General features: G+C 38.3%; 1 protein-coding gene and 1 non-coding gene across 3 annotated transcripts in view; both read left to right on the forward strand.

The window, feature by feature from the left end:
- Window positions 1-14,226, forward strand: part of Grid2 (glutamate ionotropic receptor delta type subunit 2) — a 1,564,629-nt gene that overhangs the window by 1,259,754 nt on the left and 290,649 nt on the right. For both annotated transcript variants that reach the window (XM_060374191.1, XM_060374189.1), the window contains exon 12: window positions 2,082-2,220. In XM_060374191.1, coding sequence (XP_060230174.1) covers window positions 2,082-2,220 — 139 coding nt within the window. The remainder of the gene's footprint in view (window positions 1-2,081; window positions 2,221-14,226) is intronic.
- LOC132649799 (U6 spliceosomal RNA) lies at window positions 13,105-13,207 on the forward strand. The gene has a single exon (XR_009588315.1). It is a non-coding gene; the product is annotated as a U6 spliceosomal RNA (small nuclear RNA).

A 14,226-nucleotide genomic window follows, 5' to 3' on the forward strand; every position in this document is an offset into this window, starting at 1 on the left:
CTTAGATTTGGATATCAGTGTTAGAAGAGTGAGATAAAATTGGTTGGGAATATAATTTGAAGGTAAAGGTGTCAGGATTTGTTACATATTCAATATTAAATTTTTAAGGTTTTGCTCCAAGAAATGACAATACAAATGTTCCAGTTCCTGGCAGAATGTGAGCTAAGTAGGTGGGGAGCCAATTAGGGAGTTAAAACAAATACATTGAATGTGTTAATTTTAAGATCCCCATTAGATTCTTGGTGGAAGAAAGACATATAGGCTTTTTTCAACAGTTACATAGAGAAGAACCAGACTATAAGTTTGAATGTTATCCACGTATAATGTTGTTGCATTTCCCAGGGAGGCACAAAGAAATGGCTATTCATTCCAGGTGGGGCACCACGAAACAAAAGAAAAGATTTCACCCAACTTTATCTTAGTAAACCAATGAGTTTGTTTGAGTTCATTTACAGGAGCATGGGTTGGCCAGGTGGTGGTGCATATGTTTAATCCAGCAGTCTGGGGAGCAGAGGCAGGCTGAGTTCAAGGACAGCCTGGTCTACGACGTGAGCCCAGGTCAATCAAAACTACACAGAGAAATCCTGTCTCAAAAAAAACCAACCAACCAACCAAACAAACAAACAAACAAAACCAAAAACAGGAGCATGGGTTAGGAATTAATTGCAGAAGCATAGCATGTGTAACTCAAAAACTAGTGAAACGTCCCATCTCAAAGTGAGTAGCAATTCTGAAAAGCTGCACCATTGAAGATGCTCCACTCCTAGTCAATGTTCCTCTTCCTATATCCTCTAATACCTCTCAAAGATCTTACAGCTAAGGCGAGTGGAATCTCAGGCAGGGGTCTAGTGATCCCTCCACTTCTACCTACGGAATATTAACACTTCATTGTCATTATCATAGGCTTACTTACGCTGTATCATTTTGACTTCACTGTTGACTTAGTTAGGGTTTCTATTGCTGTGATGAAACACCATGAGCAAAAAGCCAGCTGGAGAGGAAAAGGTTGTTTTGACTTATACTTCGACCTTATAGTCTCTCACTAAAGGAATCCAGCAAAGGAAAAACAAGGCAGAAACCCCAAAGAAGGAGCTTATGCAGAGGCAATGTAGGGCTGCTGATTACTGGCTTGCTCTCCATGGCTTTCTCAACTTGCCTTCTTAGAGAACCCAAGATTATCAACCTTATCAACCCATAGATGGTATCATTCACAATGGCTGGACACTTCCACCAACCATTAATTGAGAAAATGCTGTACAGGCTTGACTACAGTCTTATCTTATGGAGGCATTTTCTCAATTGAGGTTCCCCCTTCTTGGGTAATTCTAGCTTGCATCAAACTGACACAAAACTGTCAAAGACAACTGTCATGGCCACTGGCCAAGGTTGCCACATCAGTCTACTCCTTGCAAGCTGATGATGATTCCATGACCAGAAGAAAAATCACTTCATCAAATTTCACTGACATTCAATATCTTGCCAAGATTACACAGGATAAAAACATAGACATTTTAGAATGTAAACACTCTGAAGAATTCACACAAGGACATACCAGTGTACAGACAATGACAAGAATGATTTTCAACAATGTTATGAGGGGCCAATTATGATAGGAACAGGAAGAAACAAATGTAATGATACTGAAGTCAATGGTAATATGTGTGATACCAAGATTTTCAGCAGCCAGCACGCCCAGAGAATTTAAAAAATAACCTAACATCTTGTTTAAGATACGAAAAGATATATTAAATATAGGCATAACCATCTTAATATCACCTAACTAGTGAATAACCAAGCCTCTGAAGGCAAAGTGTACATTTGTGACTATAGTGAGAAATTAATTTTAGAATCAAATGAGAAAAAGTTATTATTTCAACATATTTGTGGAATATTTATCATGCTTCTTTTTAACAAATTCTCAAGTAATTCTATAGAAGATAATCAAAACAAAGTAATAAAATCCAGAGGTCTCCACTGATGTAAAGGGAAATGTTTTTGTCACCTGTTTTTGCGCCAAATGTGTATGACTTCGGTTTCTTAATAAAAGCGTAATGATGTTTTCATTTCTCCTCTTTCCACAGGCGGGGAAGTCCCATACACAACTCTGGCAACCCGGATGATGATGGGGGCATGGTGGTTATTTGCTCTGATTGTCATCTCATCGTATACAGCAAACCTTGCCGCTTTCCTCACCATCACCCGCATTGAGAGCTCCATCCAGTAAGTAGGCATAGATTCCAGAAGTCATCACACACATCAAACGCTGGGCATGCCATAGGGAAAGTCCCCTGAGCATGAATGCGCACTGTCTGCTGATGAGTTGTCACTCTCCTTTTTCCAAAGGCTTAATTCTATGATACCTGAGAACAATCAGTCCTGCATAGTTTATTTTATAAAATAGATTATTTTATAACTTTAATATTGCTTTCCATATTTTCCTGGAAGGATAATATGTTGTCAATAACTTTCACAGAGAGTAACTATGTAAGGGCAGGAGAAATTGTTCAAAACCATCCTTACCTGTGGCTGGGCAAGGTGGCGCAGGCCTGCAATCCCAGCACTCTGAGAGGCAGAAGCTGGAGGATCGCTGTGAGTTTGAGGCCAGCCTGATCTACAGAGAACAACTGGAAATGTAGAAGGATTTCCTAGAGTCAGCTTCCCCTTCAAGAAAAGCACAAAACTTCTTGACTCTAAGACATATGTAAATGGACTCTGTTCATGACCAGAAAGTCATTATAGCAATACGCCAAATCAAAGTGCATTGTTCTTATCCAATCTACAATCTGAAATTGAAGCCCCCAAAGTCAGCTAATCATACTCATAGGCAGCCAATTCCTTTCTCCACTTATGAGAATGATACTTGTAATTTCTCTCGCCAAACCATGCTCCTCAAAGTGTTCTATAATTGTTGCTGTAGTACGGACCCCTCAGAGTCTCTCAATGTCCTCTTATGGCCAGCTCTGTGGGTAATAGAAATTATAAATGATGCTGAGTAAACGTGGGAGATTGAATAATAATGAAAACTATTGTAAAAGCCTAGGAAGAAAATTGATGAAATTAGCAACATCATAAAAATAATAACCGTCATTTAGTGATTAGTTATCAGATGCCAGGATCTGTGCTATTATATGAACATTGTCTCATTTAGCGCTCATCACCATCATCTAAAATCTGTACTATTCATGACACATTTTACAAATGAAAAGCTGAAGATAAGAAGCTAAGAAAGTTTCACATTCATACGGGAGTGTCTGGATAAAGAGCAGACCTTCAGGGTGGCTGGCACCTGAGCCTGTCTTGCAGGTCATTGCAACAGTTCTCCTTCCCCACACTCAAACCTTTTGTGTTGAGAGAAGGAAGTATCAGCTTTAAGATTAAAGCCTTAGCATTTACTAAGAATACAGGGCAAAGAATTTACTTCATGTAATGTTGTACAAACCCTCAATTGCTCTGAAGCAGTAGCAATGGTTTTTGTATTTAGCCAGTTTTATTAGCACACAAGTCAACATGAGTTAATTGCATCTATGACTGTTCTGTGCCACTCTGAGCAAGACATTTTGGCATATACAATAAAAGAAAAATTCAATATATTTAAAATGCAAAACGTGACAGTATGATATGCATATGATCATGTATTAATTCTTATAATTAGATTAACTACCACATCTATTACTGCCCATAATGTCTGTTAAATATCCCCAAATATGTTCATTTCGTAACTGACTTTATGCCTTTGAACAAGCATCTCTTTCCTCCCACCACCCCACAGACTTTTCACCACTGTTCTTATCTTTGCTTCTATGGATTTGAATTTGTACTATAGTAATTGTGTTTCTATGCTTGGCTCATTTCACTTAGCTTAATGACTAGGCTGATCAGTGTGGTAGCAGATAGAAAGTGGAAAAAATGCTTTTCAGAGAAAATTGGAGTGTTAATCTTATGTTTAAAAAATGTTTTTATTTTCTTGAGATTAGAATACAATCACATCATTTCTCCCTTCCCTTTTCTTCACTCTGAACCAACTCAGGTAGGCCCTTGCTTGTGTGTGTGTTTGTGTATGTGTTTGTCTGTGTGTGTGTGCATGTTCATAAACATATAAATATACTCTACTAGTATGTATAATGTAACTTGTATGTGCATATGTTTGGGGGCTGACCATTGGCATTGAACAACTGGTATACTCATTCCTAGACAACATGGTTCCTCTTGCTCTCAGCATTTTCAGGCCTTCTGAGCCCTCCACCCCACTTGTCCATGTTAGAATATCTATTGCTGTGGTCCTTGTTCAGACATGTTCAGACAGCCATATTGGTGGTATTTTATGAGTATATACTTTATAAAATAAACTTCCTATTAATAATCTATAACGGTATGGACACATTTAGATATGCTTAAAGCATTGTTTACATTTAGTTTTAACAAATTTTAAATAAATGAACAAATAAATAAATGATCTTATACTACATACAGAAATAATGATAACAAAAATATGTCTGACACATATTGAGCATTTACTGTGGGCCAGACATTAAGTATTTTGCAGTTATTTTCTCATTTATCCCTCAAAGAATTGTCACAGTGTGTTTCCATTATTTCCATTTTGCAAATGAAGAAACTGAATTACAGAAGCTAAATGCTCAGCATCACCCAGTTAGCATTGAAGTTGTTATTCTAACTTATGTCAACCCAATGCTAATCCGTGGTATTGATGCTGTGGTTAGTTTCTTATCTAGTGCTAGTTCCCCTAATTTGTTTGACCCAATGTTTTGCTGAGGATGCAGGTCATAGTGTACATGAGCATCTTTACCTGCAATCCCAGCACTCTGAGAGGCTGGGATATAATGTGGGGCTGAAGCTGTTCTGAAGTTCCCAGCACCAGTTTCTTTCTAGTCTACTGGACTATGGAAGCAGACACACTTCCAAATCTTTATTATTCCAAAGTCTCTTCAAAAGTAAAATTTAGTAGAGGGGAAAAAAATCTAATTTTGTAAGGTGTTTCCCTCAAACGTAATTATACATTCCAAAGCAACTGAGCATTCATTTCCTTAAAATTTAATCCTTTCTGTTGCCATCAGGCCTCATGAAAAGTCATCAATAGGAGTCATAATTTTCTACTTCCTCCTAAAACTATCATCAGAGTAACTTGGGAAAGAGTCAAAACCACTTAAGCTAGAGCAATCTGATTCTCTCCCAAAACTTATAGATAACTTAAAATTTCATGTCTTACTTTTGTTGGTAGACACAAATGCCTGCTTGGATGCTAATTTCCACCTGTAAGTAATCAGTTTCTTGAGAAGTTCCAACTCTCCTTTTTTTCCTAGAAAATATACTTTCCACCACCTCATGCAGTGCCATCTTAAGCACTGGCGTTCATAAAATTAGCTTCTCACTGAATTAAACAGTGAATGTTAACACTTCTGATGAGCCCGAATTTGCTATGCCATTAGCCAACATAGACTGTTTATATATATCTTCCTTCCCTCCACCCAGAGGCTCTTCTTCAGACCAAACCAGGAAGAGGGAACTAGAGTAACATCAGCGAGATAAGAATACCCAGGTCCTCTTCAATAGATATTAGCTGCAATCTAAAACGTGGAAAATGGGTTTTCCTTGTAAAAGATGACCCATAAACTTAACTCTCCTGTCCGTCAATGACGGGGCATGGTAGAATGGATTGTATGAGATAAACAATTCACATTCTCAGGGAGGGGATGTTAATGACTTTTTCTGTTTTTAATTGTGGTTGTTGTTTGGGTTTTTACTTTTAAAAATATAATGTGGGGCTGAAGCTATGGATGGCTTAGTGGATAACAGCACTTGTTTCTCTCACCAAGGGACCAGGTTTAATTCCCAGCTCGTGTGAATCACACTGGTTCACAGCCCTCTATAGCTCCAGTTCCAGGAGACTTGATACCCTTTTCTCATACCCATGGGCACCAGGCACACATATGCCACATATGCATATACACAGACAAAACATTCATATGCATAAAATTTTTGAAAATAGAATGCTCAATTTTTTTTTATTGGTACCCAGGCTTAAAATGGCAATGGTGAGTGGAGAGTTTTGAAAGCATTGCCACCATCAACATTGGGTGAGGACTGAGACTGTAGCTCAGTCTTGGATCACTTGCTTTACCTTTCTATGTTTTTGTGTTCAGTCCTTAGTAGCACATATAAAGACACACTCCAAGGGGTTATCCCACCATTATGTTTGTTTTTATTATTGTTTTCCAAAAGCTATTTATTGTTTAACTTCAAAACAAACAGAGCTCCGGGAAATCATAATTGTTCAGCTCTATTCACTAGTTACTGTACAGTATGGATTGATCTTTGTGACCGCACTAGATTACATTTATTCTGTAAAGCTGTAGAAAATCTTGGGGTCTACTCAAACAGATCTCATAATTTCATATTGAGTACATTGACTTCCACAATCCTTGATATTTGAACAAATGAAATACTGAGTTATTGATTCCCTTGAATCAAGTTAATTTAGATAATACTTTCCAGGACACATAAAAACAACCTATATCATTAGAAGAGATCTTATCATGTCAATGATAGGATTTTTATACCCTCATTAGTTTAACTTTAGAAAGGGAAAACTATACTTTGTCTAGATCCCATTTATCACATGTATAGAACTGTCCAGCTATGACTACTCAAAATGTACCACTACTAAATCCACACAAAGGTTTTCTTCATCCTACTCTTTTATCTGCCCAGCCACATCCAAAGAAACCCCTGATGTATTTGCTGATATGTTATTGTTTCTGCCACAAGTGCCTTTGCCACCTTACAAGGTAATATCTCATGGCCTTGTCACTTAATCATCTAATATCCTCAAAAGAAAAAAAACTTGCTGTGCCAGCCAAGTCTAATTGGAATGTAAGCATAAATATAAATTAAAGGAATGACTCACCTGAGAGTCTCACTGTAATGCTTGATCAACCAGCATCAAATGAAGCTGACAGTGGCTGGCAATAACTCAAAGTCAGATTATTTGTTAGACAAGTATTTTTCTTATAGCTCATCTTTATTTACCCATGTCATAATCAACAGCTCAGATATAGCTTCTTTTATGTAGATTCCCCCATATTCACAATTACATTTACTGTCTGTGAGTTTTAAACCTTTTACATCTATCAACTACAACCACACTATGAAATCTATCTGGCCTTGTATTGGCATGTTGCTCTACTGTTTTATCTTTTTAATTAAAAGGCATTTCCTCAAGGGCTGTTTTTAATCACTTTTGTATCAACCTAGGAAAGACCTTATGTAGCAACTCATTAGCTATCTAGTACATTATGGTTACAAATAATATTCAGTCAATAAATAACCAGAAAAGGATTTTTTGAGGTTAGTTCTAGATTGTGGAAGTCTATGATGTGCATACCAACTACATTCAACACAAAAGAAATATTAAACTCTTCCTTCATGCTGCTATTTCACATAAGAACAAAAACCTCAAATGGCACACTCTCGTGCTTTGCCCAGCATCTCACCTACTCTCTAGTCAATTGTTCTGTGGAAGCCTATTTCAGAGCTCTCAGTAGGGAATTGCACACTTTATTAGGAACAGCCACTGTCAGAAGGGTTGAAGGAAGCTGGGCTTGATTCATTCTGCTTCTGTGTTTCATCTCGGTACAGAATTGTGGAGGCTTAGCTCCAGAACTCATGGGCACTGCAGACACAGAAAGGCATCCATCTCCTAACTCTGTATTGTTCAGAGTTGAGTTGGCTTAGTTATCTTGGCACTTAAGTACTGCAGTGATGGATGTTTTATGAGCATAGAGCTATCTAGATGCCATAGACAGAATTTTATCTTCTAAAATAGGAAGCAAAACCCTAGGAAGTATGAATTGGTCTTTCAAATGCACCCTTCACTGAGTACTTAATTAAATGCTCTCTCCCACTTTATTTGTCATTCCCAGGAGACCCAATGAGCCCTTGTATTCCTAATATGACAAATCTCGATATATCTCTCCTCTCTCTTTTTTCTCTTTCCATCCCTCTGTTTTGTTCTTCTCCTTCCCGCTGTTCCTCTCCCATCTCTGTCTCTGCCCATTAGAAAAGGAAAGGAAAGGAAAGGAAAAGAAAGGAAAGGAAAGGAAAGGAAAGGAAAGGAAAGGAAAGGAAAGGAAAGGAAAGGAAAGGAAAGGAAAGGAAAGGAAAGGAAAAAGGAAAGAGGACTGAAAAACTGAAAATGTGTATAATGCTAAAAGTGTGTAATCCAAATAAAACTTCTAAGGGTGGCCATCACACAAACAGAAAAGCCTAATCTACCATTCATATGAAAGCACAAGTAATCCAGATAGCTAACATAATACTAAGGAGAGAGATCAATGCTGAAAATAGTATAATAAAGCAAAATACTAGACTTCAAATAATAGCATGGACCCAAAGGAACAAAAAACTTCAAAATACTGACACAAAACAGAGAACTAAGTCAATAAAATAGAGTAGAAGAGAAGAGAACAACTCAGAATTTAAGTAAACATAACTACATCCTTGTGATTTTTTTTCATCCTTGTGATTTTTGAACAAAGTTTTTATTTTGTTGTGTTTTTAAGGAAAGATGGCCCACTTTAACTAATAGTACTAGAAGGGTCAGGTGTCCACACAGAATGAACAACCTATTGTTTATTCTTACTAAAATCAATTCAAAATATATCAAATATTTTATTATGAGTTGAATTCTGAAACAATTATAGGAAACTCTTTAGTATACAGGCAGAAGCTAGGTCTTGCTGTAAAGAATTCCAAGAGCTCAAGAAATAACCCTAAGAATTGACAAATAGGATTGTATGAAATTTAAAAGCTCTGCATGGCAAAGTAAACCATTATTCAAATGAAGAGACAGACTCAAAATGGGGGGAAAATATCTTTGATATCTTCACACCTGATAGAGCATCAAAATTTGAAATGTACAAAGAACTCATAAAACTGAATACTCAAACTAAGCAACTTGATCCATGTACAAGCTAATGGAATTAATATGTACTTCTCAACAGAGATAGAAATGACCAATAAACACGAAAAAGTTAAAGATTCTTAGTCTTTGGGGAAATGCACATTGAAATTCTATCTTACCATTCAGAAGGATGGTCATAAGGAAAATGAGTAACATAAACTCTCTTGAGGAAATGGAGTCACTGCTTTTGCCAATTTAGTCTATCTACTATAGACAGCAACATGGAATTTCCTCAAGAAAACTGAAAATACACTGGACAGTTGTAGTGTAGACCTTTAATTCCAGCACATGGTAGGCAGAGGCAGGGTGAATTTGAGGCCAACCTGTTCTGCAGAGCAAGTTTCAGAACAGCCAAGGCTACACAGAGAAGCCTGCCTCAAAACACATGCACACACCTACACACACACACACACACACACACACATTAGATCAATGGAAAGAAAAGAAAAATCACTAAAGATAAAACTACCATGCTCTAAGCTAAAACAAAAGGATTCTAAGACAACATATCACACAGTTCCTTGAACATCCATGTATTGTAATTGAACTTACAATAGGCAAGTTTTGGGATCAGCCAGATAGTTAACAGTTGTAATCTGTGTGGGGGTGGTTAACAGACATGGTACTTGAAACATAGCCCTGTGTACAATTAATATATGCCAATACAAGAGAAAAAAGACGAGGAAAAGGGGAGGAAATAGTCAAAGAGGTATGTAAAAATTCACACCTCTGTCTTCTTTTTTTGCTTGTTTTTCTTTAATTTATTTTTTAATTTATTACAATTTATTCATTTTGTACCCCTGCTGTAGCTCCCACCATCATCCCCTCCCAATTCTACCCTCCCTCCCTCTTCTCACATGCCCCTCTGATAGTCCACTGATAGGGAAGGTCCTTCTCCCCTACCATCTGATCCTAGCCTATCAGGTCTCATCAGAACTGGTTGCATTATCTTCCTCTGTGGCCTGGTAAGGCTACCCTCTCAGGGGGAGAGGATCAAAGAGCCAGCCACTGAGTTCAAGTCAGAGACAACCCCTGTTCCCCTTGCTAGGGTACCCATTTGGAGACTGAGCTGCCATGGGCTACATCTGTGTAGGGGTTCTAGGTTATCTCCATGCCTGGTCCTTGGTTGGAGTATCAATCTCAGAAAAGAGCCCTGGGCCCAGATTTTTTTGGTTCTGTTGTTCTCCTTGTGGAGCTCCTGTCCACTCCAGGTCTTTCTATCTCCCCCTTCTTTCATAAAATTCCCTGCACTCTGCCCAAAGTTTGGCTATGAGTCTCAGTGTCCATGTTAATACCCTGCTGGGTAGTAGAGTCTGCTTCTGTTTTTCAAGCCCCACTTTCTTTCCTCACTCCTCCACCTTGCCAGTAACCTCAGTGTGTTTTCCTCCTTCCTATAATAAGGAGCTGTTAGACCCCATTAGTTTAGATGCTCTTAGTTTCTCCTTGTCTTGCCATCTAAACATAATTTATGTTGATGGCTTTATCCTCCTCTCCTACATACACACAACATCCCTAGTAGAGTCCTCATTCTCAAGCACTAATGCTGAAGATGAGGCTGGAGGAGAGCCAGGTGTGCAAGAAAGGGAAGGTGAGGAACAGGGTCAGCAGCAGCTGGCTTGGGCGCTTTTCCAAGAAGTCTGCAGGTTTTCGTTAGAAAATGCTGCCAATTCTTCACATTTGCAGTTCCAGCACTTGAGCCTTGGCTTCCAGTAAGGCTTCTCAGTAGCCAGATGGATCTGCTATACCGACCTTAGCTGAAGTTGATTAAAAACAAAGTATTACTTAGATGGAATATAATTTCTCTGAATCATTGTTGAAAATACAGATAAGTATTTAGGAAAAATCCCCAGGCTCATTGAGCTGCAGAGAAGGACTACATCTTTTGGCACTGGAGAATTTTAAACTTGGCCTCCTGTTCTGTTGTGAAGAGCCAGGCTCTCTGCTTTTGCTGAGATTCACAAACACCCTGACCCTTACAGTTATAGGACTGTAAGAGAATGTCTCAATGGATTTTTTTATTGGCCACTAAAGTTAGTTTACAGTTGTTTCTTTAACTTCTTTCTCCCCAGTCTCCACTGACACCCCCTACTCATAAAGATCTTGATAATATAGTTAATGTCTTCAACTTCTTAAAATGTCTATGGAAAAATTTACAAATTACTGATGATTGTTCATTTGAATTCACAGTACATTTTCTGGGGTCCATTGTTTCATGTAGTATTTAGTATATATTGCATCATAGCTTGCTAATAGGCCATGTGCAAGGTAATTATCAATGTCAGCCTTGAAGGATATATTGAACAAAGTAGTTTTTCACAAGTCAGCATTGGTCTGGATACTAATTAACATTTCAGTGTTGATTTGAAATATGGAATAGGGAGTGAGCGTATTAAATATGCAGATTACTCTTCATTGAGTAGGGGTAATTATTGACTTGAACCGCACTTTAAGAATTTATGAAGACCTTGACAAATTAGGTAAGGTGATTATAAGTAAGATGAAGTTTAATGAGGACAAATAAGTGATGATTTACGTGTGTGTGTGTGTGTGTGTGTGTGTGTGTGTGTGTGTGTAATAGCTCAGATTTATTGGATAAAAACAGTTTCAGAAATAACCATCTGATAGTCACAAATTTAATGCCTGGTACTGGTATTTTTCAAAAAATGAGAAGTTACCTAATAGCATACAATTGTCCAAGCCCTTTAAAGATTACTGTGGCCTCTTTAATAGCTGATCAAACAATGAGGAGATAATAGCTACAGAAAGTGATCAATAGGTTTTGGGGATAAGCACAAAAGGAATTTATTCTTTAACTCAAAAAGAAAAAAAAAGCTTAAAGGATGAAAAGGAACAAAGTATTTATTACCTAAAGAAATACCATGTTGTGGGTAAGTGGCTAAGCAGACTGAAAGGCTTCTCTGAACAGTGTGAGGCTAGACAAGTCAATTTCCCAGCACGTGTATGTGTCATACGTCCCTGATAATCCAGTCACTCAGTGCCTGTGGTAGCTCTTCATTGAGCTCCAATGTGACTCTGGAAGGTTCCTTCTCACCAGACGTCAGAAATGATCACCTCCTGGGAATAAATGGGAGCTAATGAAGTCCTGCATGTATTTTTAAGGATATAGAAATTTAAAACTCCATTGTTCCACTTTTGCAATCTGATAGATTATTTAAAAATATAGTTTTAGTGTAAAGATGACAATCAGCTAGCTGTCAACGGTGACGTTAGTGAAATACTGGCCATACAAATTTTTAAAAAATTCATGGTCACTCCTATTGTGTTGAGGTAAATATATTTTTTTCTTTTTGTGATATATTATATATGAAATTGGAGAACTAGGAGATGATTAACTTGACATAATCTTACGGCCCGTCTTACAGGATTTTATTCCGGCTGCTCTGGAAGTCACTGTGTGGACTGGGCTGGCCTTGAACTCAGGGAGGTACCCCTTGCCTCTGCCTGCATGAGTGTTGAGACTGAAGGCATGTGCCACTGCACTCACTCCATTTTGGTATTTTCTATTTTGTTTTGTTTTGTTTTAAAGCAGGTTCTTTCTCTGCACATCAGGCTGTCTCACACTCAAGGATTCTCCTGCTGCAGCTTCCCACAGGCTGGGATTTCAGATGTGTGCCAAATGCATGGCACGAGAATTTTTGTATTGTAGGCCTAACAGTAATAGGAAATACTGAACAGTTCTGTTGTCCTCATCTCTTTAACATCGCTACCTTATCCACTTGTGTGACTCAGCCTTTCAACTTGTAAGACAAATATAGACACTCCCATAGGCAGGCATGTGATCTCTTGATTTGCCCTGGACATCCATCTTGATCTCAAGAGCATCTGTTTCCCACACACTTCCAGCTCACCTGTGGCTACTCTAGAGGAAAGGGGTATTCCTAACAAATTTACTGAGGAGCGTGGCAGTAGATCTTTAAATCTGTTAGGAATCGCTTCAGTGCCGTTTGTTGGGCAACTATCTCTTGAGGCCATGGTCCAGCAAACAGAAGGCATTTTAGAAGGCAGAAACATTTTCCTTGTGTGTATTAATGACTGTTTTTTCTAGACCAAAACCATCTAGAACTCTGACTTGGATGTAAGCAATTGTTAAAAATGAATATCAAGTGCTCACTTGGGCAGCATATATAACAAAATTAGAATGATCCAGAGAACATTAGCATGACCCTGGCAAGGATGACGAAAATTTGTGAAGCATTTCATTTTTAATACTGTTCTTTTCTAATGGAACAGAAAGGGAATTGATTTGGAGGGAGGGGAGGTGGGCAGGAATGGGAAGTAGACAGAGGGAAAACTATGATCAATATGTATTGTATGAGAAAAATTAATTTTCAAAAAACCTATAATAAATAAATACATACATACATACATACATACATACATACATACATACATACATACCCAGTTGTTAGTGGTAGCTCATGCCTGTAATTCTAACGCTTAGGAGACAGGAGGAGGAAGGTTAGGAGTTTAAGTTCATCCTCCACTAGATAGCTTGGGCTACATGAAAATCTGTCTCACAGAGTAAAAGATAAAAATCATCCTACAAAAGTTACGAGCCCAGTAAGTTGAGTCTACTTTTGTCTAATGTCCTCTGTAGTAACATAGAGGAAATTTGGGGGGGAGATGAGGGTTTCAGGATACAGGTAGAAAGAGGATGAAACAGGGAAAGACTGAAAGGCTTCACCACTTAGACGTCTTTCCTGCCCTACTCATTGGTCAACAAATTTGTTTTCACTCCAGTACTCTACTGCTTTTTTTTTTTTTCAATGCAGTTTATTCAGGAACCTTGAACAATCATCTGACCCTGGGGAAAGCCAGCCCACAGCTTAAATAGCCTCTGGGTAGCCAACCCAGGCGTGCCACGTGGGCAATGCAGATAGGTCCACATACATGGAAGCAAGCCAGATCCTCAGCCTTAGCCAAATGTGGAATTGTTCGTGACAGAGAGCACTCACCATCGGGAAGGTGGAAGGCGGAAACCAGCTCCATCTTTAAGGCACAGCATTCCGCAGCTCTCTACAGTTCTCCCTTTTTGTTTTAGACACATCAGGCAAGAGTAGAGGTCTGATCTACTGCTTTTACTCCTATAGCTCTGCAGTGCAGTTTGAGATCAGAGATGGTGATTCCTCCACCAGTTATTTTATAATTCAGGATGGATCTAACTAGCCAGGGTTTTTTTGTGTTTCCATATGAAGCTTAACATTGTGAACATTGTCCTTTCAACT

This window comes from Meriones unguiculatus, chromosome 21 (genome assembly GCF_030254825.1).
Source record: "Meriones unguiculatus strain TT.TT164.6M chromosome 21, Bangor_MerUng_6.1, whole genome shotgun sequence".
Classification (NCBI taxonomy): Eukaryota; Metazoa; Chordata; class Mammalia; order Rodentia; family Muridae; genus Meriones; species Meriones unguiculatus.